Raw genomic sequence first — 25,928 nt, 5'->3', positions numbered from 1 at the left:
TTACCAGGTGCTAATCAAAATGGACAGCAATACATTGAAGTGGTTGCGGTTCCACCTCTCGTGAGGCCTGTTTAGGTTCCTTTTCATGTTTTATTTGTTCTCTTGCTTTAAAGAAAACCAAACATTTCATCCTAGACGCTTGGCAAGTGCTCCATTTGGATGGTGTAATTCTGTCTTGTCATGGAGCCATTAAAAAAATTACCTGTGCTTTCACTGAAGTTCTTTTGCAATATAGTTGCTTATCTGAGGGACTTACAAACCTGTCTTCAGGCAGTAGTTCAAGTGCGGGCAGTGTCCTCGTGCCCACACAGAGTTCAGCTGTGTGTATGGACAGTTTGCTTTAATGCTGATGGAGATGTCAGCTGCCTTACAGAATTGCGTCCCTCCTGTTGTCGCTTTCTCTATCCTATGAATTGGGATTACAGATTGAGAGAAATAGAAGAACAAGACTTGTGCTTTGACTTTTGGGTGAGGTATTTGGGCTTCAGTACTTGGTTATTGTCAAAGGAAGAATAATTTCAGTCTTGGTTGTTTGTGATGTACAGTCATCCAAAGTGTGAAGGTGCTCAGAAAGTGTGCACCTTAAGGTAGCTGCTTTTAAGAAGCATCTTTTTTGTGCTTTTAGTAGAGCCATTCCTAAAATAGAAAGTCACAGAAGGCAAAGGCAGGGGCTGGAAGAGTAAAGAACTACCTGCTGTAGGAGATCAGTTTCAAGGCTATCTAAGGAAACTGAAGGTGCACAAGTCTGTGGGACCTGATGAGATGCATCCATAGGTCCTGAGGGAATTGGGAGATGAAGCTACGAAGCCATTATCCATCATATTTGAGAAGCAGAGGCAGCCCAGTGTAGTTCCTGCTGGAAAAGGGAAAACATAACACTCATTTTTGAAAAGGGGAAAAAGGAAGACCTGGAGAATTACAGTGTCACCTCCATGCCTGGCAAGATCATGAAGCACATCCTTCTGGAGACTATGCTAAGGCACGTGGAAAATAAAGAGGTGATTTGTGACAGCTAGCATGGCTTCACTAAGGGAAATTGTGCCTGACATTTGGTGGCCTTCTATGGCAGGTTTACAGCATTGGTGGATAAGGGAAGAGTGGCTCATGTCATCTACCTGGACTTGTGCAACGCATGTGAGCCCGTCCTGCATAACGTCCTTGTCTCTAACTTGGAGAGACATGGATTTGATGGATGGACCACTCAGTGGATAAAGAATTGGCTGGATGCTCCCACTCAAAGAGTTGTGGTCAACGGCTCAATGTCCATGTGGAGATCAGTGTTGAGTGACTTTGGGTGCTGGTTGACAAGAAGCTCAACATGACCCAGCAGCCCTCAACATTCACACAGCCCAGAAACCAACCGTGTCCTGGGCTGCATCAAAACAAGTGTGACCAGCAGGTCAAAGGAGGGGATTCTCCCCCTCTACTCTGCTTCTGTGAGACCCCACTTGCAGTACTGCATTCAGCTTGGGGGCTGCCAGCATAAGAAGGACGTGGACTTGTTGGAGCAAGTCCAGAAGAGGCCACAAAGATGCTGTGAGGGCTGGAGCACCTCTGCTGTGAAGACAGGCTGAGAGCTGGAGTTGTTCAGCCTGGAAAATACAAGGCTCTTAGAAGAACTTCTGATAGCCTTCCAGTACCTAAAGGGGCTGACAAGAAATCCAGAGAGGGACTTTTGACAAGGGCTTGTAGGGACAGGACAAGGGGGAATGACTCCAAGATGACAGAGGGGAGACTGAGATTAGATACAGGGAAGAAGTTCTTCCCTGTGAGGGTGGTGAGGTGCTGGCACAGGTTGCCCAGAGAAGTTGTGGCTGCCCCATCCCTGGCAGTGTTCAAGGCCAGGTTGGACGGGGCTGGGAGCAACCTGCTCTAGTGGAAGGTGTCCCTGCCCATGGCAGGTTTTGGAACTGGATGAGCTTTAAGGTCCCTTCCAGCCCAAACCATTCTAGGACTCTAAGTCTGTCTTTTGCATCTCATATTTGTGTACAATTAACTACATGGATAAATGTCTTCCTGAATTTCTGAATTACTGCTAATTATTGGTATTTTTCTAGGTAACTTGGGAGATCGGGCATGTCTCAGCTGCACGTCCCTGAGGCTGGCAAAAAATATGTGAGTAAAGATGATTTTTTCCTAAACTCAAAACTCTACAAAACTCTCAGTTATGCTGTCAGAGAATGTGGGTTTAAGTCTTCTAGACAAAGTGCGAAAATACTAGCTTCAGCTTGTGTTAGTGACAGATCAAAGGCAGTCTGAATATCATGCTCTTCAGCCGCTTGGGTGTGTGTAGGAGAGAGTGAGATCTTCATTCCTTTCACCCACTTCCTCCCTTTTTGTTTCACTCGTGATGTGACAGCAATAGAATATTAATCTTGTTCTTGAGTGATTCCAGGTGACCCTACAGGATGCCATAGGCATACTTCCTCTGTGGAGTTCCAAAGAGTAAACATCAGTCACAGCTAGTTTGAAGAATATAATTAACAGTTAGGAATGTAGGTTGGTTGGGTTGCATCTTCATTACACCAGAGTAGTTTGCTGTATGGTACAGCATTGGGTGAGTCTCTTGTAGGAGATGGTGTCCTCCTCTGAAAACAAATCCTGCCTCTGTGTGCTGTTGATGGAACTTAAGGAGTTGGATGTTGGTGGGATCCATTCCCTGTTCCTGCCTTGGCTCACAGTGCATATTTGCGGATACAAATTTTCTAACGCCTTTCCTTGGAATGTTAAAATATGCATTCTGTAGTTTATTTACAGTCTAACTGCTCAGGAAACAGTGGCTGTTCTCAATTTCCTAGGTTTCCATTTTGACATGAGGATGTGTCATGTTAGTTTTGTATCACTTACTGTATAATGAGTTATGAGAGGGTTTTTAATCCATAAAGCATTTTCAATCTCTGTTTGCTTTTTAGCAGATTACTGTATGAAGCTTCTCTGTTGGATAATCAGAAACTTGTGGTTTGAAGTCTGTTATATGAGCAGCAGAATATAGGGAAAGAAATTCTTGTTGTTATTTTGAGAATTTGGTTGGGCTTTTTACCAAAAGCTGCTGATGTTGCTGCTCAGAATAAAGCAAACTAGTGCATATACCTCATGTGACAGTTTCAAAATCAAGGGACTCTAATGATACAAGTGTTGAGGACAGTTTGGGATAGAAGTTCTGTGTCTGAGTAGTTAAAGTCTGTTCAGAGAGGCACATTTCCTGTGAAGGTCTGTTTCCCTGCAGCCTCGGAACCAGTTCTGCAGGCAGAGCTCCCTTCCTCTCTGCGTGCAGAACAATGTAGTTGTATGCAAGTGGAACTTGGTCTGTAGGCCTGAAGCTCTGCTTTTGGGAAATGGCTTAAGAGTCAGGATGGACTCATTTATGCAAGCGTTTTAATCTGGTTTTGAATATGGGCTTTGTTTTCTTAAAGGAACTGTGATTTTCATTAGTTAATATCTGTGCAAGTGTGCAGGTTTCCAGTTAAGCCGGAAGATTCAATGGTCAGATGACTGTGTTTCAGCAGTTGTCTGACATTGAATGGGCAGATGCTTAAACGTTTTGTTTAACCTAGAAAATAATGTCTTTAAAAAGTAATAATTTAATATTTTCTTTATACAAAGCTGTCTTTAGCATTAAATAGCCAAAACCATTAAAATCATTTAAACCTTGTTGGATGTATGTGATAATGAAGTTTAAAAAGTGCTAGCTGAAAATAGAATTGAGAGAAGCTAATACTTGTAAGTGTTCAATAAACTATTTGTTTCCTTAAAGTGCGACTCAGAGCTGTAGAGCCACTTGCACTTACTTGCAGTTCCTTGACTGAAGGCAGATTTTGTTCTGGTAGGGTTCTGTGAAGAAGCACCTCAGTCATTTCTGTCCTGTAGGCAGCCCGATATTGGCATTTCAGTTTGTGGGACACCTAATGGAACTCTTTTATAGGAAATATTTTAGTTACTGTTACAATCCTACTTTCATATAATAAGTAGTTCTCGGTGTATGATGAGGGTTTGGGGTGTTTGAACAGTGCTTCCCTGCTAACCTCAGTTTACATTTAGTTAAAGAACTACATTCTGACTACGGTAGAAGAGTGTTCTCTGTGCCCCGGCTCAGTACCATGATGGAATCTTAGGCAAAAATTACTGTTGTAAAAGGAAAACTAGGCACATGGAAATAGTAAAAGAGGAACTCTAATGAAATCTCATTTCTCTGATAGTAAATACCTTCCTATACCTCAGCACTTATCCCAGGTCTACAAGTTCTATTTTTTTTCTCAGGTGTTTTGCTCAAACATAAGAAGTAATAGAAGGGGCTTTCTTACTATGGATTTATAGATGTATATTCAAATGTGGCTTTCTAAATGGAAGGCATTTCTGGTTGCTGCTCTTTATTGGAGTAAGATAAGCTACCTTGTCAAAGCTGTTTAATGGAAAATTCCCTTCATAGACTCATAGAATGATTTGGGTTGGAAAGGACTGTAAGATCATCCAGTTCCAACCCCCTGCAATGGGTGAGGGGGACTCCTTACCCTAGATCATGTCTCCCAAGGCTCTGTCATGAAGTAAAGCCAAGTGTTCTTTTCAGGGCATAGATGTTGATCTTCAGAGTCACAGGTTGTTGTTTTTTTTCCTCAAATATGCAGTAGATATTTCTCAAATGATGCATTTTATAAACACATAAATTCATATAATTGCACAAATACATAGAAATATAGAAATAGCTTATGATCTGTTGCTAATCCTTGAATGCTTTTTTCTTTTGAAGGACTGTACACTTCAAATACTGCACTAGTGTCCCTCCTGTTTACGCCTACTCCAAAAAAGATCGCTACTGTTGTTGGACTAAAGGATCTGAACAAATACACTTTGCTCTTAGGAGCTCTTCTGGCTCATGGACGCCACTAGCAACCATGGGTATTTTAGGTCCCCAGTATCTTCCAGTTAGGTGGTGGCATTCTTCATGTCCCCTTCGAGATGACTCCATAGTAGAAAAGTCACTGAAGTCCTTAAAGGACAAAAACAAGAAGTTGGAAGAAGGCGGTCCTGTATATAGTCCTGCAGAAGTGGAAGTTGTGAAAAAATCTATTGGGCAGAGGATTGTGGATGAACTGAAGCACTACTACCATGGTTTTCGATTACTGTGGATTGACACAAAAATAGCTGCAAGGATGCTCTGGAGAATACTTCATGGAAACACTTTGTCTCGTCGAGAACGGAGACAGGTACTGAATAAATACCAATTTTGTTTGAATATCCTTAGCAATTGCTCCATTTTCTTTGAGCTGAGTTGGTTCTTTTTGTTGTCATCTGTTCCTAGAATTAAAATTGCTAGGTGCATTTTCCCTCTTCCTCCCTGTGGACACTAAAAACTTTGGATATGATTCCAAAACATTTTACTCTTGTTCCCCATTACTGAAGATAAATTGGCTATTTTCTGGTTGGAATAGCAGAGGATTCTTCTGTTCTGCCATGTGGAGAGCAGCTGTGGTTTGTTCTCAAGTTCCCATCCATGTGCTACATGTGTGTACATGGTCACTTTCTCTGCTTTTTTTGCTCCAGCTGGGAGAGGGAAACCGCTTTTTAGTAAAGATTGGATTTGTGCCAGTTCTGTTGTAGGTGTTTGGGGTTTTTAACAGAAGAATGTGTGCAGCTTGAAATGCGGGATGGATAATCAGACATTAGTACTGTCTCAATTAAAAATAGATTCATGAGGTAGTTTTAGTCCAAAAATGATAATTTGAGGAAAGCTTTGATTTATACTTTTGGTTTTTTTCATGGCATGTAGCTGAAACTGAAAAAATGCAACTGGCAGTTTTAAAGAAAAGGGAAGAGAGGATGGAGATGAGATCTGGAATGCAAAATGAGAGTAAATGAGGATGACATGCATTTCAATAATAATTTCAGTTTGTGGAAGAAGTAAATACGCTTATTCAGCTAGAATTAAAAGATAGGGGTATTTAAAAACATTCAGTGTCAGCTCTTCTATATGGAAAGAGCACAAAATAATAAGCTGTTTTAAAACTGGTGTAGTTAAACATGATAACTTAATAGTTCTCATTTTACCGTTTTTAAAGGCAAGATGTTTAAGCAGTTTATATAGATAAAATATTCCAGTGCTGGAAATGTTGGAGAGTGAAAAGTGTATGTGCTTTGACACAGTGGTTCTCTGCAGTTTGTGCACTGGACAAACAATGTGTTAGGTTGCCTTCAACATTTTTTGTTAAATAGTCAAAAATAGGAATATTTTCTCATTGTTTTAATAATCTACTGATGGTTTGGTGCATAGCTGAACATTTTAATGTGTAGTTAAAAATCACATCTTAATGCAGCATGCAAAAAAGTATTTTCTCCTATATTTGCAAGGTTAGCCAAATAACAAGAATGAAATGCACATGTAGCAGTGTTCACATGTGATTACATTTGGTCTCTTTCTACAGCTGAGTGGTGGTATTGGTTCTCAGCATCTTCATGCTGTTTATTTTTGCACTTTTCCTTCTGCTAGTCCAAGAGTATGCTTGGCAGCTGGTCAGCTGAAACATTGCTCAGCAGTAAATATAACAGTCTGTGCTGACGTATGAGGGGGATTATGTAGTGCCAAGAAAGAGTAACTGAGGATAGGGGTGAATGAGGACTGCAGGACTTCTTGAAGTAGCGGTTCTCTCTTGTGCTGGCTTATTGAGAGCTTTGGGAAACTTGGAAAACCGAGTGAGACAAATTGACTCATGGTTGAAAACAGGATCAGAAATCCTCCAGAGAGCAAGACTGGAGCCACTTGGTTTTCCTGCCTGTTTCATATTCACTGAGCCATACTTCTGAGGAATTACATAAACACCAGTAAAATGTGAATATCATGGAAATACTTCTGCTGAAAGATCAGGACTGTGTTCTAGAAAGCATGAATTAGAAGTAATGCGTTATCTTTGGACACACATGCATTATTCCAGTAGATGGATTAAATCATTTGCTTGCTCTTTAGTTTTGTCATCTAGTGATGACAGGGCTGTCATATGTTTATGTGATGGTCTGGCATTTGGCCTTCCTGAATTCTCTTTTTTTTTTTGTGCAATTTCAGTATCGATTCCCTTCTTTAAAATAAAATTGAGTTATATCATGCAGGTATAAATCAGTGTTTACATTGATGTAGCCTGTCTCTTATCTAATGATGTAGTGTGTGTATTTGTGTGCAATCCAGTGTAGAAGATGTTGAGGAATTAGCTTTAAGAACTACAGTGATGTTATTTTCTCTAAGTTTTATGTTTTCTTTCTGTGTAGGTAGAGACTGCCCTGTCTCTTGAATGGCTTAGAACCCAGGGTCACTGACAAGCAGACCACCCTAGAACAGAATAAAACCCTTTACATGTGCTTTTTTAAAACCTTATTTTAAGTTTGTTTCAGCACAGCTCATATTTTATCAGGTCAGCCTTCAATTGTAATATGCTGCCTAAATTGAAGAAGTCTTAAAACTTTGATGCCAGATTAGCGTTGCAAAAGTTGCTTCTGAATTTATATGTAATATATATTTTTTTTTTGAATACGTACTGCTTTAAATGTACTAAAGTGCATATGAACAGACATGCTGGAGAAACCTTATCTTCACACAGACTGACAAAGGAGTTATTTCTGCCTGCCCTTTCCTTCCTCTTTGGAGGCAATAATGGAAAGATATCTAAGTAATCTAACCACACTAACAAGCAATTGCAGCGTGGCTAATACAAGAGAGCTAGTGCTTATGTAAACCAAAAGTTAGCTCCAAAATCCAGCTTTTACAATTGCTGGTACAGTTTGGCTTCAGCAGGATCACATATCTATGCTTGGGGGAGAAGGCAGGGAAAAGTACAACATGCAAAATATGATACTGGCGGTTAAAAACTAATTGCTGTAGCGCTGCCTCCCACAGCAGGGTGGTTCAGGGCATGGCAGGGAGATGGCAATCATTGTGGAGTTTGTGGCAAGTACATCAGCTTTACAAACTCTTCAGCCCTGCAGGGGTGGGAAAAATGGAATACAAGAACTGTAGCAGCAGGTACAGAGTAGTCACAAGTTTTTCATGCTGTGCTGCCAGATAATGTGTGTGTAATCATGCACCATTGTATTAGGTTCCTTTGCAAGGCTGTTTTCCTCGAAATAGCAGAGGGTGCAGCTTCATGATTTATGGAAGATGATCCAGGATTGTGCTGCTGCAAAAAAGGCCAGTCCTGCTTGGTGCTTAAGTTTTCCAACACCTTAGCTTTTGGTTTGTATTGATCTTCTTTTGCTTGTTTGTGTAGTGTGTATGTATTTATGAGTTAGTTTTAGTTGAATCAGTGGTGTACCTTCACACTGTGACTGGCAGTGCATGTTCATGACTCTACATACATTGTCTCAGGTTAGCATTAGATTAGCTTAATCCAGTCATAAAACTGCTTTCCTAGATGTGGATTTTGCCCTGTACAAATACTTGCACCTCCTGTCTAAAAATAGGTACTGGCTAGAAATATGAACTCTGTGCTCCCCTCTATAGAAATTTTTGAGAAAAATGGACTTGTTCTGACTTAAAATTTTCTTCCAAACTTTCTTACATCTGTTTAAACTCCTTAGTAGTCATTTATCTTCCATGGTTGGAATGAATGGAAATATCTCTGTGCCTGTAAACAATAGACCAAAGCATCCCTTCTGGAAAACTGACTTTTTTTATATGCAAAACAAAATGTCCAACTTTGTGTCTGTGGAGTTTGTACATTCCTCAAACAGTACATAGGATTTTGGCTGGTTTTATGCTAAGGAAGCAATGGTTGAAGTTTTACTGGCTTTGCGTTCTAGCAAAGCCACCCTAGCCACATGCAGCCGGTTGTTGCTGCTGTTCCCCTGGATTGGCCTGAGAAAGGGATGGAGAGGATAGATACTAAATATGTATAGGCGTATCGAGTAACCTAATGCATATGTATACCTTAAGAGAATAAATGTAGAGGGAAAAACGACCCTGGGTGGGCATACTTTGGAGGAGCTATCCCCATGCACCTCAGAGCTGAATAAAAGCATACCTACTTTACAACTTCAACGAGTTGTGGAGTCAATCCGTGTATCAGGATGGAGGGGGAAACATGCATTTACTTCTGTAATACCATTTATGCTGCCAGGTTTTGCCAGTCATAGCTGTGTTTAGAAAATGATGATGTTGAACAGCAGTGCTCTGGCAGTAGTGTGCTGACCTTCAGTCTGATTTAGGAACTAACAATATTCCCCATAAGCTGTTATTTGCTTTGTAAAATGAGGCAGAGTCAAACGAAATCTGCACTCCCCAATATAAACCAAGTTATTAAGCTTCCAGTGAGTACTGAAAGATTTGATTATAGCCTTATACATACATTTGTGGGTGTATAGAAATCAAAAGGGCAGTATTTATTTTATGCGCTAAGGATTCAGTAACTAATGCACTGGCCTGCTTCAGAGGATTACTGCTCTAGAAAAGCAGTGATTTAAAAATAAATGAATCTACCAAGCTGGGCTCATTACCCTGGATTTAAATGTACATTACAATTGTTACGAGGCAGAGGGGGAGGGATATTTCATTTTATTCTTGATTACTTAGTCCACAGTAGCTCATGCATGTAAGAAGTGGTGGAGCACAAATAAAGATGAATAAAAGAAGTTAAGCAGCTTTAACGACAACAAATGACCACCTCCTGTTTTCAGGTGCTTTTAAGAGGTTTAAATGGGATACTTGTTCAGTAATCCTATTGAGACACAGCCAGGCTTTAGAAATACTTTCTATAGTGTTGAAAACTGGTGAAATTCTGGCGCTCAGCAGTATAGAGCAACATTAAAACCTGACTTTGTCACATCTTTTTTTCTGTGTTACTTTGAATTTCCATTGTAGCAAATATATAGAGTGTAAGTGATAACTTGGATGATCATATCAGGTATTTTTATATAAATATTTAGATTTTGCTTATCAATACATGTATTTTCCTTTTTTCTTCCAGTTTCTTCGAATATGTGCTGACTTGTTCCGCTTGGTCCCTTTCCTAGTTTTTCTCGTGGTCCCATTCATGGAATTTTTGCTGCCAGTAGCTCTTAAGTTGTTCCCTAATATGCTTCCCTCTACATTTGAGACAAAGTCTAAAAAGGTAAGCAGGTCTGAATTTAGAATCCAGTAATATGGTTTGGGAAAAATAGACCTTTCCATGATAAAGAAAGAAATAAGAAAAATTCTATAAGTTAAGATTTTTCTTCTGTATTAGGGGGATGCTTTTGTCTTCTTTATGTTGTTTTGATGATCTTGCTGTTAACACATAACAACAAGCCAGTGCCATTCTGGTTTACCTGTTCGTATGTGCAGGTGCTTAGGTATCCAAGCTGGAAGCTTCTCTTGGTTTTTTGCTCTCCTCATCTCCGTCTTCTATGACTCTTACAAAGCAGAAATGAAGCTATGAAACTTCATTTTTTTTACTTTGTATTCAAATAGGCAGATTTTGTTTTAATATTTGAGTCCTTGATGCAAACTTTTTGTCTGTGTGCTTAATATTTAAAATAGCTTCTCATGCATTGCTTTATTTAAATTGTATTTCTTTTAGTTAGTTAGAGATTTGTAAAAACACACCAAAAAGCCCCAAAAGTTCTCACTTTCAGAGCACACAAGACTTGCATGAGGTTTGTTTGTAGCGGGATCCCAGTCAGTCACAGATGTGATCAGTCATGATTGTATACTTGGATCTAAGTAGCCATTCATTTCTAGTTCTGGGATGAATTCCGGAGGTGTATTGTAGTGTTTGTGTGCTGGATGCCAGAGCTGGGAATTACCCAAACCAGTTGGTTAGTTTGTATCTTTTTGTTATTAATTCAGTGGGTGCATGTTGGTTTTAGCAGGTGAGGCCACTTGTTCTGCACTTCTGTTGTTACTGCATCCCATGTTTCATGGAGCTTTGAGCTGATCAGCCAGTTTTTCAGTATGATTTGGGGGTCTTTGGTAAGAGCAAACGTCCTCTTGTGCTGTGTGCTCAGGAGTGCTCTGTATTACTTGTTTGAAGGCAGAAACGGTATTTAGTGCACTTATGTCTGGAAAGAACTTTTAAAACCAAACATCTTCTTTTACAGGAGGAAAGATTGAAGAAAGAATTGAGAGTAAAGCTTGAGTTGGCTAAATTCCTTCAAGACACCATTGAGGAGATGGCCTTAAAAAATAAAGCGGCCAAAGGAAATGTTGCAAAAGATTTTTCAACATTCTTTCAAAAGGTAAAACTTCTTAAAAATACATTTTCTCTTCTTACCAAGAAAACAGCTTGGTTTTGTGGCCTGCGGTAATCATCAGATAGCTTTATTCCATGGGATTTGAAGAACCAGGATGTAATACTTCTTTAGGATAGATTCCTTCTTTGCAAGTAATACTTCAGTGTGCTGAAGTTTTACTGCTCTTAGCTTTGGTATTCTAGCTGGTACTTTCACTCTGTTTCATTCTAGGTGCGGTATATTTCTGCTCATTCACTTCTTGTTTCTTACTTCGTTAATAAGCTAATTCTAAGAGAGAAAATACGCGTTCAGTGGTTAGTTGTAGTTCTTGACCTCCGTTTTGAACACGGGGTGTAAAAAGTGGGACAGAGGAGTTCTTTCCTGATTAACTGGTTAAAACTTAGTGGGGGAAAAGTAAAATGTTTTTGTCAAATTTAATTCTGCTTATAAAGCCAGTTTTTTAAATGCACAGTTGCTGTAATGCTGAAATCCTTTGGGATGCTGACTAGAACATGGTATAATCTGGGGTTTTCATAGAACGCAAGTGCTGTGTTTGGTACAGAATTTTTCTATTCACAAGCAGTTGCTGACACAGAAACTGAATGTCATCCCTGAGGAGAAGGACTTGGGGGCTTCAGCTGATGAAAAGCTGAACGTGACCTGTCAATGTGCTGGGCTGAAAGCCACGTGCTGGGCTGCATCAAAAGAAGTGTGACCAGCAGACAGAAGGAGGTGATTCTCCCCCTCTACTCTGCTCTCACGAGACCCCACCTGTAGGACTGTGTTCTGCTCTGGGGCCCCCAACACAAGAGGGGCTGGACCTGCTTGAGTTTGTTCAGAGGAGGATACGAAGATGCTGTGAGGGCTGGAGCAGCTCTGCTCTGGAGACAGGCTGAGAGAGCTGAGCTGGTTCAGCCTGAGAAAAGAAGGCTCTGGGGAGACCTTAGAGCAGCTTCCAGTGCCTGAAGGGGCTTGCAAGAAATCCAGAGAGGGCATGTAGGGTCAGGACAAGGGGGAATGGCTTAAAACTGGAAGAGGGTAGATTTAGATTACATATTAGGAAGAAATTCTATACTGTGGGGGTGCTGAGGTGCTGGCACAGGTTGCCCAGAGAAGCTGTGGCTGCCCCATCCCTGGCAGTGTTCAAGGCCAGGCTAGACGGGTCTTGGCGCAACCTGATCTAGTGCAAGGTATCCCTGCCCATGGCAGGAGTTTGGAACTGGATGAGCTTTAAGGTCCCTTCCAACCCAACCATTAAATATTCTATATCTGCCTCCTGCTTTGATGGTCTTTAGGTTTGACTGTGTTCCTTTTCATCAAGCTGTAGGTAATGGTAAGGTATTCCTGGAAAGATGAAAGGTACCTTCTTAAATCTTCTCAGGATTGGATTTATTTCAGTCTGCTCACGCTTCTGATTTCTCTGAATTGTGGGGCTGCTGAATAGGAAAGATTGAGTTAACAGCCGTGACCAGGTGCTTTGCTGACAGTAACAGTGTAGTCCCCTCCTTTGGGCAGAGTATGTATTTGCACAGAAAAAGGCACATAAGCCAGGGGATTTCCAGACTTGAACTTTGTAAGTTCTATCAGCTAGCTGGGGCTTTTCCTGCTTGGCAGAGCTGAGAATGAAGTTTTAAAGGGTGGCGTAATAAGGTCATGTCAACAGCAGATAATGATATTGGCAGGTTCTGGCAGTCAGTATGTGCTTGCAAGGTCCATGTACTTTGAAGCTTCTGTGTCTTCATCTGTTTCTGTTCTTTTTCAGCTGCAGGAAATTTTAAATGGTTAGTGATAGCAGTAGGCAGCTGAAGCACTGACACTGCAGAGGCTGGGAGCATGCCACGGCCATGCTTCATGTTTGGAACATTGCATTTTGTTCTGAAAGAACTGCTACTGAAAATTGACATCTGGTGGTTAATTTCTATGGAAAGAAGTGATGTCTCGCTCCACGTTTGATGGAGGAAGTCCTGAGTTCCTCTGACTAAAAAGAAGTTTCAAGTGTGTGGGTGTGCTTTTTACAGCTATGTATTTCTCATTCATCGAAACAAACTTTATTGACCTCATTTCACTGTACTAGCTAATGTCAGAGCCAGAAGAACCTTAAATGTTTCCCACCTTTTTGCTATTCTTCTATAGCTGCTTCTGCAGTGAAATATTTGATGCTGCAAGAACCATTGATAGTTATTTCTGTTGGTTCTCATTGACGGCTTAGCCTGTTTGCTGCAGAATTCCACAGTTTGTGTTACTTTGTAGTTAGTGATGTACTAGAAACTTTCTGTTTGTCATCTCGAGAAACATACACTTGGCTCTGCCAAAATTCGGTTTTAAACAAGGAAGAAAATACTTTCCATGTTTTTGAAGTTCTGGTTCTGGCTCTTACAGCAAAGGAGCTGGTGAAGTGCAACAGGGCCTTTGACCTTTCTTTTTCTGGTTTGGTTTCTTTGCTACACAAGTATTGTGGAGGTTTACACTCATTCAGTCTTGTCTTCCAAATATGTTACCTTTTCCTGTACTCAGCAGTTCATGAGGGATTTGAGTTGGCAAGTGAAACGGGTAGGCATGATAAATGAGGCTGTATAGGTAATGTTAGATTTTCAGACTCTGTGTCACTTAGCTTATGCTTTCTTTATAGGGCTTTAAAGAAGGAAGGGGGCTTGGGGAAGGTGTGGGGTGATTGAGATCTTCGTACTTACTGTAAAGACTGAAGGGGTTAAGTGACTGGAAGTACTTCATTGTTCTGTAGTTTCTGGATTCAGTAATATCACTAATAAGCACTTGATGACGGTACACTTAAAATAGGAAGAAATCAACATTTATACAGGTGATCTGATGAGACCAAGGAATAATCCTTTTTTCTACTTCTTTGAGCAGTTATTTCTGCTTCCAGTATTTGAATTTAGTTACTGTGAAGTGTTATTGGCAGCACACAACTTAAAAGCTTGAGTTTGTACAAGTAGTTTCATATACCTTCCATCAAGAAGGATGTGGAGTCCTTCCCAAATAGTGTTTTATACTTTGGGGTAACTTCAACTACAAGTGCATTTGCACTGGGGTGCTGCAGAACAGTGGGGAACTGAAAGCAAAGCAGTATTGCAACAAACATGGTTTTGGAGAGGAGGTAGGTAAGTGTCCAGATCTGTGCCTCATAGGGACACCAGCATTGCAGATTTCTAGCCTTTGGATGTATTTCTCACTTTATCTTCACAGGGTGATGCTTTTTATGTGCTTTTGTGATTAGTGAGTTTGGGACCAAAAAGAATACTAGCCAGCGATACTTCTGTAGCAACTATTTATTCACTCAGATATTATTTTTAAGGTATCTCATGTCGGCACCGACTCAGAGACCTGCTCATCAGTATACAGATACATCTAACTTCTGTTAGTTTTATCTTAAGTATATTATGCAGTGTGGCTGGCAATTATCAATGACATCAATAGTTTTGCCTTTTATAATAAGTCGGTTGTTGTTATAAAATTTCTTCCATGTCTTCCTTGTGTCCTGTTTCTTATCCCCAACGTGATTGACAAATGAGGTGAATATTTTTATTCACAATAATGCCAACAACAGCATTTGCTTTGACAAGCTTTGTGTGTGCTTGTTTTTTCTTACAGATCAGGGAAACTGGTGAACGACCCAGTAATGAGGAGATCTTAAGGTTCTCGAAGCTATTTGAAGACGAGTTGACTTTGGACAATCTAACCAGGCCTCAGTTGGTGGCACTTTGTAAATTGCTGGAACTTCAGTCAATTGGGACAAATAACTTTCTCCGCTTCCAGCTGACTATGAGGTTGAGAAGCATAAAAGCAGATGACAAAGTGAGTCATTCTAAAGAGGCACTGCTTAATAATTTTGTTGCCTAAGAGTAATGAGTGTGTGTGGATAATACATGTCTCTTTCTAGGAAATTTCCTTTTTTTGTCTCAGTTGTCTTATTTTTGAGCTAACTTGGAACATAAAAGCTTGAAGAGCTTAAAATCAGAAGTAAATTCGGAAAGAAAAAGGTGACCTTTTTTTAATCTGCCAATAATTACAATGAAAGTAATTATGTTACAAAGAAAAGCCTTTCTCTGAAAGTATAATTTGTAAGGGAGCTGTTAGAAATACTGACTTAGAGACTGACATCACCTTTATGTAGCTGTTAAACTACAGTATGATGCTTGAGCAAGTTGGATGTTGGAGCCGTTGGAGTAAACCCGGAGGAGGCCACCAGGATGATCGGGGGCTGGAGCACCTCCCATATGAAGACAGGATGAGAAAGTTGGGGCTGTTCAGCCTGGAGAAGAGAAGGCTGTGTGGAGACCTCATAGCAGCCTTCCAGTATTTGAAGGGGGGCTACAGGGATGCTGGAGAGGGACTCTTTCATTAGGAACCATAGTGATAGTACAAGGTGTAATGGGTTAAAACTTAAACAGGGGAAGTTTAGATTGGATATAAGGAAGAAGTTCTTTACTGTAAGGGTGGTGAGGCACTGGAATGGGTTGCTGAAGGAAGTTGTGAATGCTCCATCCCTGGCAGTGTTCAAGGCCAGGTTGAACAGAGCCTTGGGTGCCGTGGTTTAGTGTGAGGTGTCCCTGCCCATGGCAGGGGGGTTGGAACTGGATGATCTTAAGGTCTTTTCCAACCCAACCCATTCTGTGATTCTATGTTCACTGTTTAAAAAGTGGAGGCTCTTTTGTGTTACCACAGCAGCCTCTAGTGGCCGTTGTAAAAATACGGACTCTGGGTGTTCGCTGATGGTTCTTCTTACATGTTAAGATTTGTTTCATTCTTTGCGCAGCTTATTGCTGAAGAAGGAGTTGACAGTCTGACTGTTAAAGAACTGCAGGCAGCTTGTCGTGCCCGAGGTATGAGAGCTCTTGGTGTGACGCAAGAACGTCTCAAGGAACAGCTTAAACAGGTATGTTTTCGTAAGGCTGGATACACAGTTTAACTTCAGTTGCTAGCTCCGATTTTTGTGATGGTTCTGAGAAGTCTTTTTGCTTCTGTTCTCATTAAAGGCTTGGCTAAAACAGTCTTTCTCCTTAGTAAGCTTTGTCGTTTGTACTGTGTAAGTAAGTAGTAGCAGTGGGCTTTTGACTGGGCCATGATGTTTTGATCATGCAAATAGATACTTATATGTTTGCAGTTTTGGCAGGTTTTGTTAATTATTTGTATTACCCTGTAAGGACTTTTCTCCTAGTAGATCAGTCCTCTGTCGTTTGGTGTTGTCTGCTTTAGAGGAAGATGCATGTAAAACAAAACACTTTTTTGAATATTCATTCGGCACTTTTTGAAATACTTCTTTAGGCAAAATACTTCATGTATTTAAATGCAATTACTGCAATTCTTAACTGTTTAGAGCCCATAGTTCTTGTGTCAGGATAGTGACTGATGCATAGTGGGTAAAGAAAAAAGTATTTACTACTTTGTGTGTGTTTCATTTGAGCTGTAAAGAAATAAAAACATCCAAAAGTTGCAGACTTGTTTTGTATATTGCATTTATAGTGGTTAGATCTCCACCTGAACCAGGAAATTCCTACTTCATTGCTGATTTTATCCAGAGCCATGTATCTTCCTGATACCCTTTCTCCAGCTGATCAGCTCAAAACAACACTTCAGACACTACCAGAGAGTGCTGTAAGTATTAACATACATGGTCTGTAACCAGCTTTCAGTGTCATTGCTGAAAATCCATTCAGGGAAGTAGATGCTCTTCTTGGTTCCTGTCTTTTTGTTGAAAGCTGAACCATGGGTTGGTTTATTGGAGTGACTTTTGAACACAGAAGTTGGCTTATATGTGGAGGATTTTGAGAATAAAGCAAATAAAGGCAGTATTTGATAGCATGACTGTAGACAGTCATAGCATAAAAAGATTTAGCATACACTTTTTACTTACATAAGCAATTTATGCTCTGGTCAATATAAAGACATTAATACATGAAAATATTGATGATGTTGTGGAGAGAGAAATGATCTGAGTAGATAATTGGTAGTCTTGAGAGAAAGAGAATGAAGAGCATAAATGATTTCAGGGTAGAAAGTTCTTTTTTCAAAGAAATAGGGTAACTTTGGGGGTGGTTAGCTGTATTCAGCTGTATCAGCATACCTGTACTATCTATCTCAGTAACGATGTATAAACTTCTTACATAATGTAGACATATATGTATATACACAAATATAGACTTTAATAGACTTCTTCCATTATTTTTAGGCCAGAGAGGCTCAAGTCAAAGTGGCAGAAGTTGAAGGTGAAAAAGTAGATAACAAAGCACGTCTGGAAGCAACGCTTCAGGAGGAGGAAGCCATCAGAAAAGAAAATGAAGAAAAAGAGATGGAAAGATTGTCTGAAGCTGTAGAGAAAGCCAAAGAAACGCTTCAGGTTGCAGCTGTGGTAAGTTCTGCCCTCAACTATTGGGAAATATATGTCAGTGATATAAAAACTTGTATGTTGTGAGTTACTGCCTCTCTTCTGGGTGTTACCTGCATGAAACTGGACTTTAAATCCACATATGAAAGATGTGAGAGAATATTAAAATAGATTGCAACAGAGAAGGGTTCACTGTGGAACAAAAGATTGTCTCAGTCTTACATATGTTGGATTTTTCTTTCTTCTTTATTAGAGTAATAGAAGCCCTTTATTCGTCTAGCAAAGATGGTGGGGTTTTTTTTGTTTATTTCCTCCACTTGTACTTCAGATAATCTTATCTTTTGCTTTTCCTATTTGACACTAACCTGGTAATGTCATTGTATAGTAGCTGACTCTAAAAGCTGCTGGCCTGCCTTACTAGTGAATTAAGCCTCCAGAGCTCACAGTCATAGTTCATGAAGTGCAAGTGGGTATTTAATGTGAAACCACTCAGTATGTTACAGTTTAACACTGTCTTCTCATGAAAGTACCCCAGTGTACTTTGGCAACTGTTCCTATTTTGAGAAGTTGTTCTTTACTGATGCTAATACAGATAATGTTATCTTTGTTTTAATTAAAACTTCACGGGTCTTTCAAATTCAGAAAGATGTGGAATCAGCAGCAGATCTTGAAGCAGCTACTCTGCAAGTTCAGAAAAGTCAGATAGCTGTGGATACTGAACAAGAACTGGCAAAGGCAGAGATGATGATGCACGCAGAGACACTGAAAGATACAGCACCGGTACTGGAAGGCATTAAGGTAATCTGGATAAATGTACTTTTTCATACTTTTTAATGTAAAGAATCAAAGTGTCCCTGTAAGAGCTGTGGTAAGTTGCTTGACTGTCTTTCACTTTTAATCCTCTCACCCCACTCTGTCACTTAAAACCAGCTAATAAGTAGATCGCAAATTCTTAACCACCAGTACAGAAATTGACATCAGCACAAAACATCTCTTGGTGTCTCCTTTATCTTTCTGTGTTACTGAAAATAACATGCCTGTCTAGGGGGACATTTGTACTGGCTGTAGATGTAATAGATCTATGCGTGTTTAATCTATGTATAGTTAACATTCGTGACACTGTCCCTTAACATCTTCATAGGTGAGCTTAGGAAATGTGGGTTAGATGAATGGACAGTGAGGTGGATCAAAAACTGGCTGAATGGCAGAGTTCAGAGGATCATGATCAGAGAGTATAATCAAGTTAGAGGCCTGTAGTCACTGGTGCTCCCCAGGGATCCATACTGGGTCCAGTCTTACACAACTTGTTTATCAGTGACCTGGATGAAGGGCTGGAGTGTCCCCTCAGCAGGTTTGCTGATGATATGAGACTGGGGATAGTGGCTGATACACCTGGAGAAGGTGCTGCCATTCAGCTGGACCTCAATAGGCAGGAGAATTGGGCAGAGAAACCTAATGAAGTTCAACAAGGGCAAGCGTAGGGTACTGCATCTGGGAAGGAAAAACCCCAAGCACCAGTGCAGGCTGGGGATGACCTGCTAGAGAGCAGTTCAGGTAAGAAGGACCTGGGAGTATTGGCAGATGACAAGTTGACTATGAGCCAGCAGTGTGCCCTTGTGACCAGGAGGGACAGCAGTATCCTGGCATGTACTGGGAGGAGTGTGGCAGCAGTTGAGGGAGGTGATCCTCCCCCTGTACTCAACCCTTGTGAAGCCACATCTGGAGTCTTGTGTCCAGTTCTGGGCTCCTCAGTACAAGAAAGACAAGGAGCTACTGGAGAGGGTCCAGCAGAGGGCCATAAGGATGATCAGGGGTCTGGAGCATTGCTGTTATGAGGAGAGATTGTGGGAGCTGGGTCTTTTTAGCCTGGAGAAGAGGAAACAGAGAGGGAATTTCATGAATGCATATAAATATTTCCAAGACGGATGCCAGGAGGATGGTGCGAGACTCTTTTCAGTGGGTGCCCAGCTACAGGAGGAGGAGCAATGGCCATAAACTAAAACACAAGAAGTTTCACCTCAACGTGAGGAAGAACCTCTTTACATTGAGAGTGACAGACCACTGGAACTGTCTGCCCAGGGGGGTTGTGGAGTCTCCCTCTCTGGAGACATTCAGAACCCACCTGGACATATTCCTGTGTAACCTGCTCTGGGTGGCCCTGCCTTGGCAGGGGGTTGGACTGGATGATCTCCAGAGGTCCCTTCCAACCCTAGCAATTCTGTGAAAATCACCAATGTGTCTCTCACTAATTTATATGTATTTTCTGTTACAGGGTGAGGAAATCACTAAGGAAGAGATTGACATGCTGAATGATGCTTGCGCCAAGCTGCAGGAACAGAAAAAATCATTAACAAAGGAAAAAGAGGAGCTTGAGGAATTGAAGGGTGATATCCAGGAGTACAATGAGGTGAAGAATGGGGCGTGGAAGTTCTTTTTTTTATTTCTGGTCATGTTTAGTTTTAGCATAAATGATTTACACATTTAAAGATGATCTTGCTTGGATGTCTGGGAGCCTGTAGTTAGTAGCTGAGTGAATGAACTTTGTATGGGACAACGTAGAGCCTCATTTGTATAACATGTTTAAAGCCTAGTTAAAGTAATTTGAGTAGTTCCCACCAAATGAGAATCCTGTTCCTGCTTGTATTCCCAGTGGGGCTAGGCTTAACAGGTGCTGTATGCTGCAGTCCTGTCTTATCAAACATAGATGTCATTATTACAGGTACTTCAAGTTAAGTAAGATGAATCTTACCCAACCTTAAGAAAGAGGTGGAAAATAACATTTAAGGGGTGCATGAAAAAGGCGGCATTGCTAAAAGTCATTGTTCTGATTCCAGTTTGACTTTATAGGTCTATACATTTGCATTTCATTTACAAATAGCTCCTGTCTTGAAATTCTAGTCAAAGTCAGTAGTGTCTGTTGTTGAGAATTTACCCTGACAAAAGTGTTTCTCTCTCCTGACCATTTCTTTTAGGATTTACAAGAGATAAAAGAGCTCTCTAAAACTGGCCAGGAAGAGGCAGTGGAAGAGTCAAAGGCAAGCAAAAGATTGACCAAGAGGGTGAACAGAATGATTGGTCAGATAGACAAAATTATCAATGAATTAGAGACAGCTCAAAAGACGGTGGATGTACGGCTGCAAGGTGCTGATGGTCCTCCTGCTGGGTAAGTGACTCGAGAGCACTGAATGTGTCTTTAAGTGTTCATTCTTGGTTTTGTCAAATGTGTGACTAGAAGAGAATTAGAGAGTGAGTTGTTGTTTAGTATGTTAAGATAATTTATTTTAGAAATAAACAAAATTGTGCTGTAGATTTTCTCTCTTCTAAGGTATGTTAAATACGATTGAAATGAAGAAGGAAAGGAGCAGGTGTTATTCCCCAGATGCCAGTCCTGAGGGGTTCTAAATGTCAGTGTTGATGAGTATCTTACCATCCTGTTCACACCTCTAGCCCTAATGGTGGTGCAGGTGAAATCATATCTTTAGTCATGCTCCTCACGCAGTAGGTTTGCCCTGTGTGATGAAATGCAAAGGCACACAGCAGTGCGGTAAGCACATTCGTGTTTGTTCTTTAGCAGTGAAAGTGACAGTGAGGAAAACTATTGCAGTAAAGTCTGTTCTGTATCTGGAGAGAAATAAAGGAATAGGTCTAATTGGAGTAAGGAGATAATTTTATGTAGTCCCTTTCTGACAATTTGCTTCATTTCAACTTTAATACACTTACAGCTTTATGAAGAGAGATCTTGAGTGATAACTTCATTGCAAAATGCATTTATCAACATTTAACGTTACTGGAGAGTCTTTCAGGCAATCACGTTGAAGGGTCATATGTTGCATCTTACAGGCACTGAAATACTTAAACACTGTGACTGTAATTCTCAGAGTTTGTGATTATGAATGCTATGTTCATCTAGTTTATGCTTGCCCCATTTTATGTGATTCCTTAGGAGAGCTTCCCAGCTCTCACAGAGCATTCCTAAACAGGAAATACGGATTCTGCTTTTGGTGCTTTTAAACTTTGGGGATTTTTTTCAGTCTCCAGAGCAAATGGTCATTTGTTTCAAATGTTAAGACTAAGGCAGTTATAGGAATGGTGCTACAGGAAAGTTTTGATCAAAACTATCCAAGTTAGTGAATTTAAGATACAATATAAAATCTGCTTGTACTGACTGTAATTATACTTTATGTAATGGATGGGTTTGTGGATAATTTCTTTATGTGATTGTGGATGACTGAAGATCAGTAAAGATTGCTTAGTTGTTGAAGGCTTGGTTTTTAAATTTGAAGTTAGTGCATCACCAAGCCATTGAGAGCCACAGAAACAACACAAGTCCAGAACATTTAGTGGCAGCTTAGAAATGCTCCTGGCGTAAAAGTCAGTTTGTGCCCAGAGGTTAGGATGCAGTATGGAGCTAGGACTATACTGATAAAGCCCTCTTGTTTTGTATTTACTGGGTTCACTGTCTCCTGCATTTCAGCTTGAGCTGTGCTGGAAGATGGTTCTTCAAATTAACAAAACTACATAGGCAAGCAGAGGCTTTAGGTGGCAGAATACAGACAGTTTTAGCTTCATGAGATCACTAAGCAGACAGTGGAAATGTCTGAAACCTGCTATTCACAATGTCAAGTTTAGTCCTTTCTTCTAAAAAGTCTATTCCTTGATAAGAGCAAATGAAGTCTATTAAAACAAAAGAGCTGAAGTGCTGAATCAATAGTTCTCAGCTTTTGTTTTCCTGTGACTTGCATTTATTTTTTGTAGGCCAGCCTCTCAATCTAGAAGGATGGCAGGTGCATGGCACTGCACCTTTATTAAATGGGGCAGGGGGCTGAAAAGACATTAGATGCACAGAAACTGTGCTAAACTTAATTTCACATGACTACTGCATACCTGTATTTGTGCAATAAAGCTTGAGGTAACCAAAAGAATGAGATTTGATGGTAAGCTGCAGATTCATTGGAAATCTGTTTGGTGTTCAGTAACTCATTTTTGCTGGTTTGCATTGTGTTCAGGATTCTAAAGAAATAATGTTTTTACTAATCACCTGCCGTGTAGTGACTTTCAGTACTGTTTTTTGTCAACTTTGCTCCTTTGGAGTAACTGCTTGCCATGTACAGACTGTGCTTGCTCTACAGGGAGAATCTCGTCAGTATTGCTGAGCTAATTAATGTGATGAGACAAATTCAGAAGATTCCAGAGGAGAAGCTGACCAGGATTGCAGAGACACTAGATGAAAACAAGGATGGCAAAATTGATATCAATAATGTTGTTAAGGTAAGTCTATGGACTACTTAAAGAAAATCAGGCCAGCCATCCTTCAGATGTTATACCTGTTTTGACTGAAATTCATACTGCTGTCTTTGGCATGAGTGATGCCAATGAGGTTTTTGGTAATGTGCTGTAAACAGATCTTATAATACATCTTCAGAATTTATATGGCTATTTGGAAGGAGAGGCAGAGGGGAAAAATAATCTTTATGCTGTGTGTGTTACCCATGTTACCTTTAAAGCTGTAGGTTTTTCTGTATGCCTATGTCAAGTTCTGTAAAATATGGGAATTTTGTTGGGCTGCTTATGAATCAGAGGGAGGATGGGAAGGAGCTTTATAAGAACTACTTTAGGAATATCACTATTAGCCACAGTCTTGACATCAGTTATCCTTTGGGATGACTGTAAATGACCTATGTTCTTTGCATGATTTGTTGTGTTTTCTTATTTTGCAGAACATTCTTAGGTTTTCTTTGCATTTCTCCTTCATTTTGTTGTTTCCTTTTTTAGAGATGCCCTAAAACTCCCTTGAAAGTAATTTTCCTATTCAATACAGAAATAGCACTTAAACTATGGCCAGCTAGAAAATAAGGTGTCAACCTTTTGGTACACATTTTTACTTTCTACTGAAGGTGTCCCAGTGCTGATTATCTTCTCTGTTGCTCTAAACAGCTGTTGTACGTTTAGCAACATAGGTACTATTCATGCTGCATATAATACAGAATAATTGTAGGAACTTGAGAAGCTGTGCCAAGAATACATTTGTACAAAAACCTTTACAAAGGAATTTGGAATCACCTACTAAGTTCAAGATCATTTGCTTTAAATTTTGGTTTTTTTTTTAAACTGGAGATATTTGAGGCCCTGGTTGTGGTTTAAATTTGTGTTGCATGTAAGAAAGCAATGCAGTATTTCTTGAACATGAGAAAAGTGAATGCTTTCTTGTCTTAACAGAATTTATAACAAGAAAATGTCTCAATCATGTAAAAACTAAATGCACTCTCAATTTCGTTTTGTGTTCATTGTAGGTAGTAGAACTGATTGACAAAGAAGATATTGATATTGGCACCGCACAGGTTGCTGAGATTATGGCACTGCTTCAGAAAGAAGAAAAACTGGAAGAGAAAGAGAAAGCAAAGGAAAAGCAGGATAAAGAACCTGTGGAAGTAAAGAATTAAGCTTCAGAATCTGAAGCTAACCCCAAATGTAACCAAAACCTTGTATATCTTTCTGTGTCTAATGGCTACATATTACTTGAGCTTTGTGATTATGGGAAATGTTTTAAGCTGATCCTAGTAATAAATCATAGATATGTTTTCTGACCTATGGAATGAAATTTCCGTTAATCAGAGAAGTGATTCACTGTCATTCCATACAGATGAAAACAAAGTACGCTTTTTTAGCAGTGCTCCTGCCCACAAAAATCATGTATTTGCACTCATTGTTGTGGTACAGTGATCCATTAAACTTGCAAGTTTGCTGTATAAATTAAGTGTATCTGTCATGGAAAAAATGTTTCTCATTTAGTTTGTTTCATCATTACATGGGGCCCAACCTTGCTCTGCTTCTACCTTTTAGCTTTTTCAGGATTTAATACAAACTTCCCCTTCCGTCACAGTATTGCATACTTTGTAACCTGTTAGTGAAGAGTCTGTGGCTTCAGTAGCAGCTCTTTAGATTGAGTTCTGTTTAAGCTAAATATCACTCAGCTGTTGCCTCACTGACAGAGAATGTGGCATTCTAATCACTTCTGTGAATTCATGAATGTTGTTTTCTTTTTTCTATTGAAGGGGAAATCAGATTTCTTTTTCCCTAGAATGGAAACTTCCCATGAAGTTTGCTTCTTACGGGTGCCTTAAATTTCTTAAGACTAGGGAATAGAGCATGTCACTTCTGCTCAAAATTCCATGAATTACTTAAGCATTGGAATCACAGGAGCCTTTCAGACAATTCCGGAACAGAATCTGTCACACAGTAAAGCGAGTTAAAGTGTTTGTCTGAATAACAAAATGAAAATAATTGTAAGGGGAAAACGTCAGTTGTGATCTTTTTGAGTATATTCTTTTTAAATGCGTTCATCTTGGCATGTGTGCTTGTTTTTCATCTAATAATTATTTACATCAGCTCTCTTACCTCTTAGTTTTCATCTCAGGTATAAAATAACTAGCCAGGTATAGTAAAAGTTCATAAATACTTTCATCTCATGGCCTCGCTTTCTGTGCAGTCAGCAAGTCATGTCTGGTATTGCCAGTGCTCTGATTACATCATTGGCTTTCAAATCAATTGGTTATAGTTACTGTTTTTAACTGTGTGGTTAAATACTGACAGTAAGTAAAGGTTTACTCATTAATGTCTGTCCTTAATAGTAAATTTTGACGTTTAAAATGCCAGTTCTGGGTTGTTCCATAATTCCTGGTAGGCTAAATTTTCCACTCTTCCTTAAAATCTGTTATGAAGCACACCCAGTGTGACTTGAACCAGCAGGGTTGTGATTTGGTTTTCTGTTCTGTTTTTATTTTGCGCCCAGTATTTACAAAATATATGACCAGTGTTCATTTTGTGGACACTGTGGAGAGCACATCTTACAACGGCACTGTTCACAGTGATACTGAGGTGGGCAGTTAGTATTTAGTGCTTTTAGTCATAGGTGCATATAGTCGTAGAAAATGTTGACTCCCAAGCATCTTTCAGCATAATTCCATGTTCAATATTTCTCTAGATTGGCTAAATTATTTGTAAAAACTTATTTGAAGTTAGTGGAACAAAAGGAAGTTTTGACAGTCTCATGGCTTGCATGATGGACCACTGTATTTAGTTGTTTCCAAAGCGAGATGTACAGGTCAGTGTTTAGTTCAAGTATTGAGTTAATATTCTGTGCAGTTTGCAGAGCAAGCTGCTTGCAATAAGTAAGAATCTCATGAGAATTACTGTAATTGTATCTGAAGTGTAAAATTGCTGTGACAAAGCTGAAATTTCACATCAGTACAAACCTTTGCCCTAAACAAGGGGCTGTTCTCTTCCTTGCAAATTGAGATTAACTTGGAGATTTCAGCATGAAAGACAGTTTGTAGATTGTGAAGATAGGACTTCACTAGGTGCTGTGTGAAAAACACAACTTTGCTTAGACAAAAAGAGTAAA

General features: G+C 39.9%; 1 protein-coding gene across 6 annotated transcripts in view; it reads left to right on the top strand.

The window, feature by feature from the left end:
• LETM1 (leucine zipper and EF-hand containing transmembrane protein 1) overlaps positions 1-25,634 on the top strand; it is a 56,057-nt gene extending 30,423 nt beyond the window's left edge. For 4 of the 6 annotated variants that reach the window (XM_061467123.1, XM_061467141.1, XM_061467149.1 and 1 more), the window contains 13 exons: positions 2,058-2,115; positions 4,745-5,201; positions 9,942-10,085; positions 11,053-11,190; positions 14,794-14,997; positions 15,959-16,078; positions 16,666-16,797; positions 17,372-17,551; positions 18,170-18,325; positions 19,800-19,934; positions 20,500-20,690; positions 22,639-22,795; positions 23,818-25,634. In XM_061467123.1, the coding sequence (XP_061323107.1) occupies positions 2,058-2,115; positions 4,745-5,201; positions 9,942-10,085; positions 11,053-11,190; positions 14,794-14,997; positions 15,959-16,078; positions 16,666-16,797; positions 17,372-17,551; positions 18,170-18,325; positions 19,800-19,934; positions 20,500-20,690; positions 22,639-22,795; positions 23,818-23,967 (2,222 nt within the window). In that variant the 3' untranslated portion in view covers positions 23,968-25,634. The remainder of the gene's footprint in view (positions 1-2,057; positions 2,116-4,744; positions 5,202-9,941; positions 10,086-11,052; positions 11,191-14,793; positions 14,998-15,958; positions 16,079-16,665; positions 16,798-17,371; positions 17,552-18,169; positions 18,326-19,799; positions 19,935-20,499; positions 20,691-22,638; positions 22,796-23,817) is intronic. The other 2 variants (XM_061467133.1, XM_061467170.1) reach the window with 1 other exon arrangement.
• The last annotated feature ends 294 nt before the right edge of the window (positions 25,635-25,928 follow it).

The sequence above is a fragment of the Pezoporus flaviventris genome, unplaced genomic scaffold (assembly GCF_033815535.1).
Source record: "Pezoporus flaviventris isolate CSIRO_AGI_PZ_B2104156 unplaced genomic scaffold, CSIRO_AGI_Pfla_v1 ptg000002l, whole genome shotgun sequence".
NCBI classification, from domain to species: domain Eukaryota; kingdom Metazoa; phylum Chordata; class Aves; order Psittaciformes; family Psittacidae; genus Pezoporus; species Pezoporus flaviventris.
Note: the sequence above shows the minus strand (reverse complement) of the source record. Positions and strands in the feature narration are given on the sequence as shown.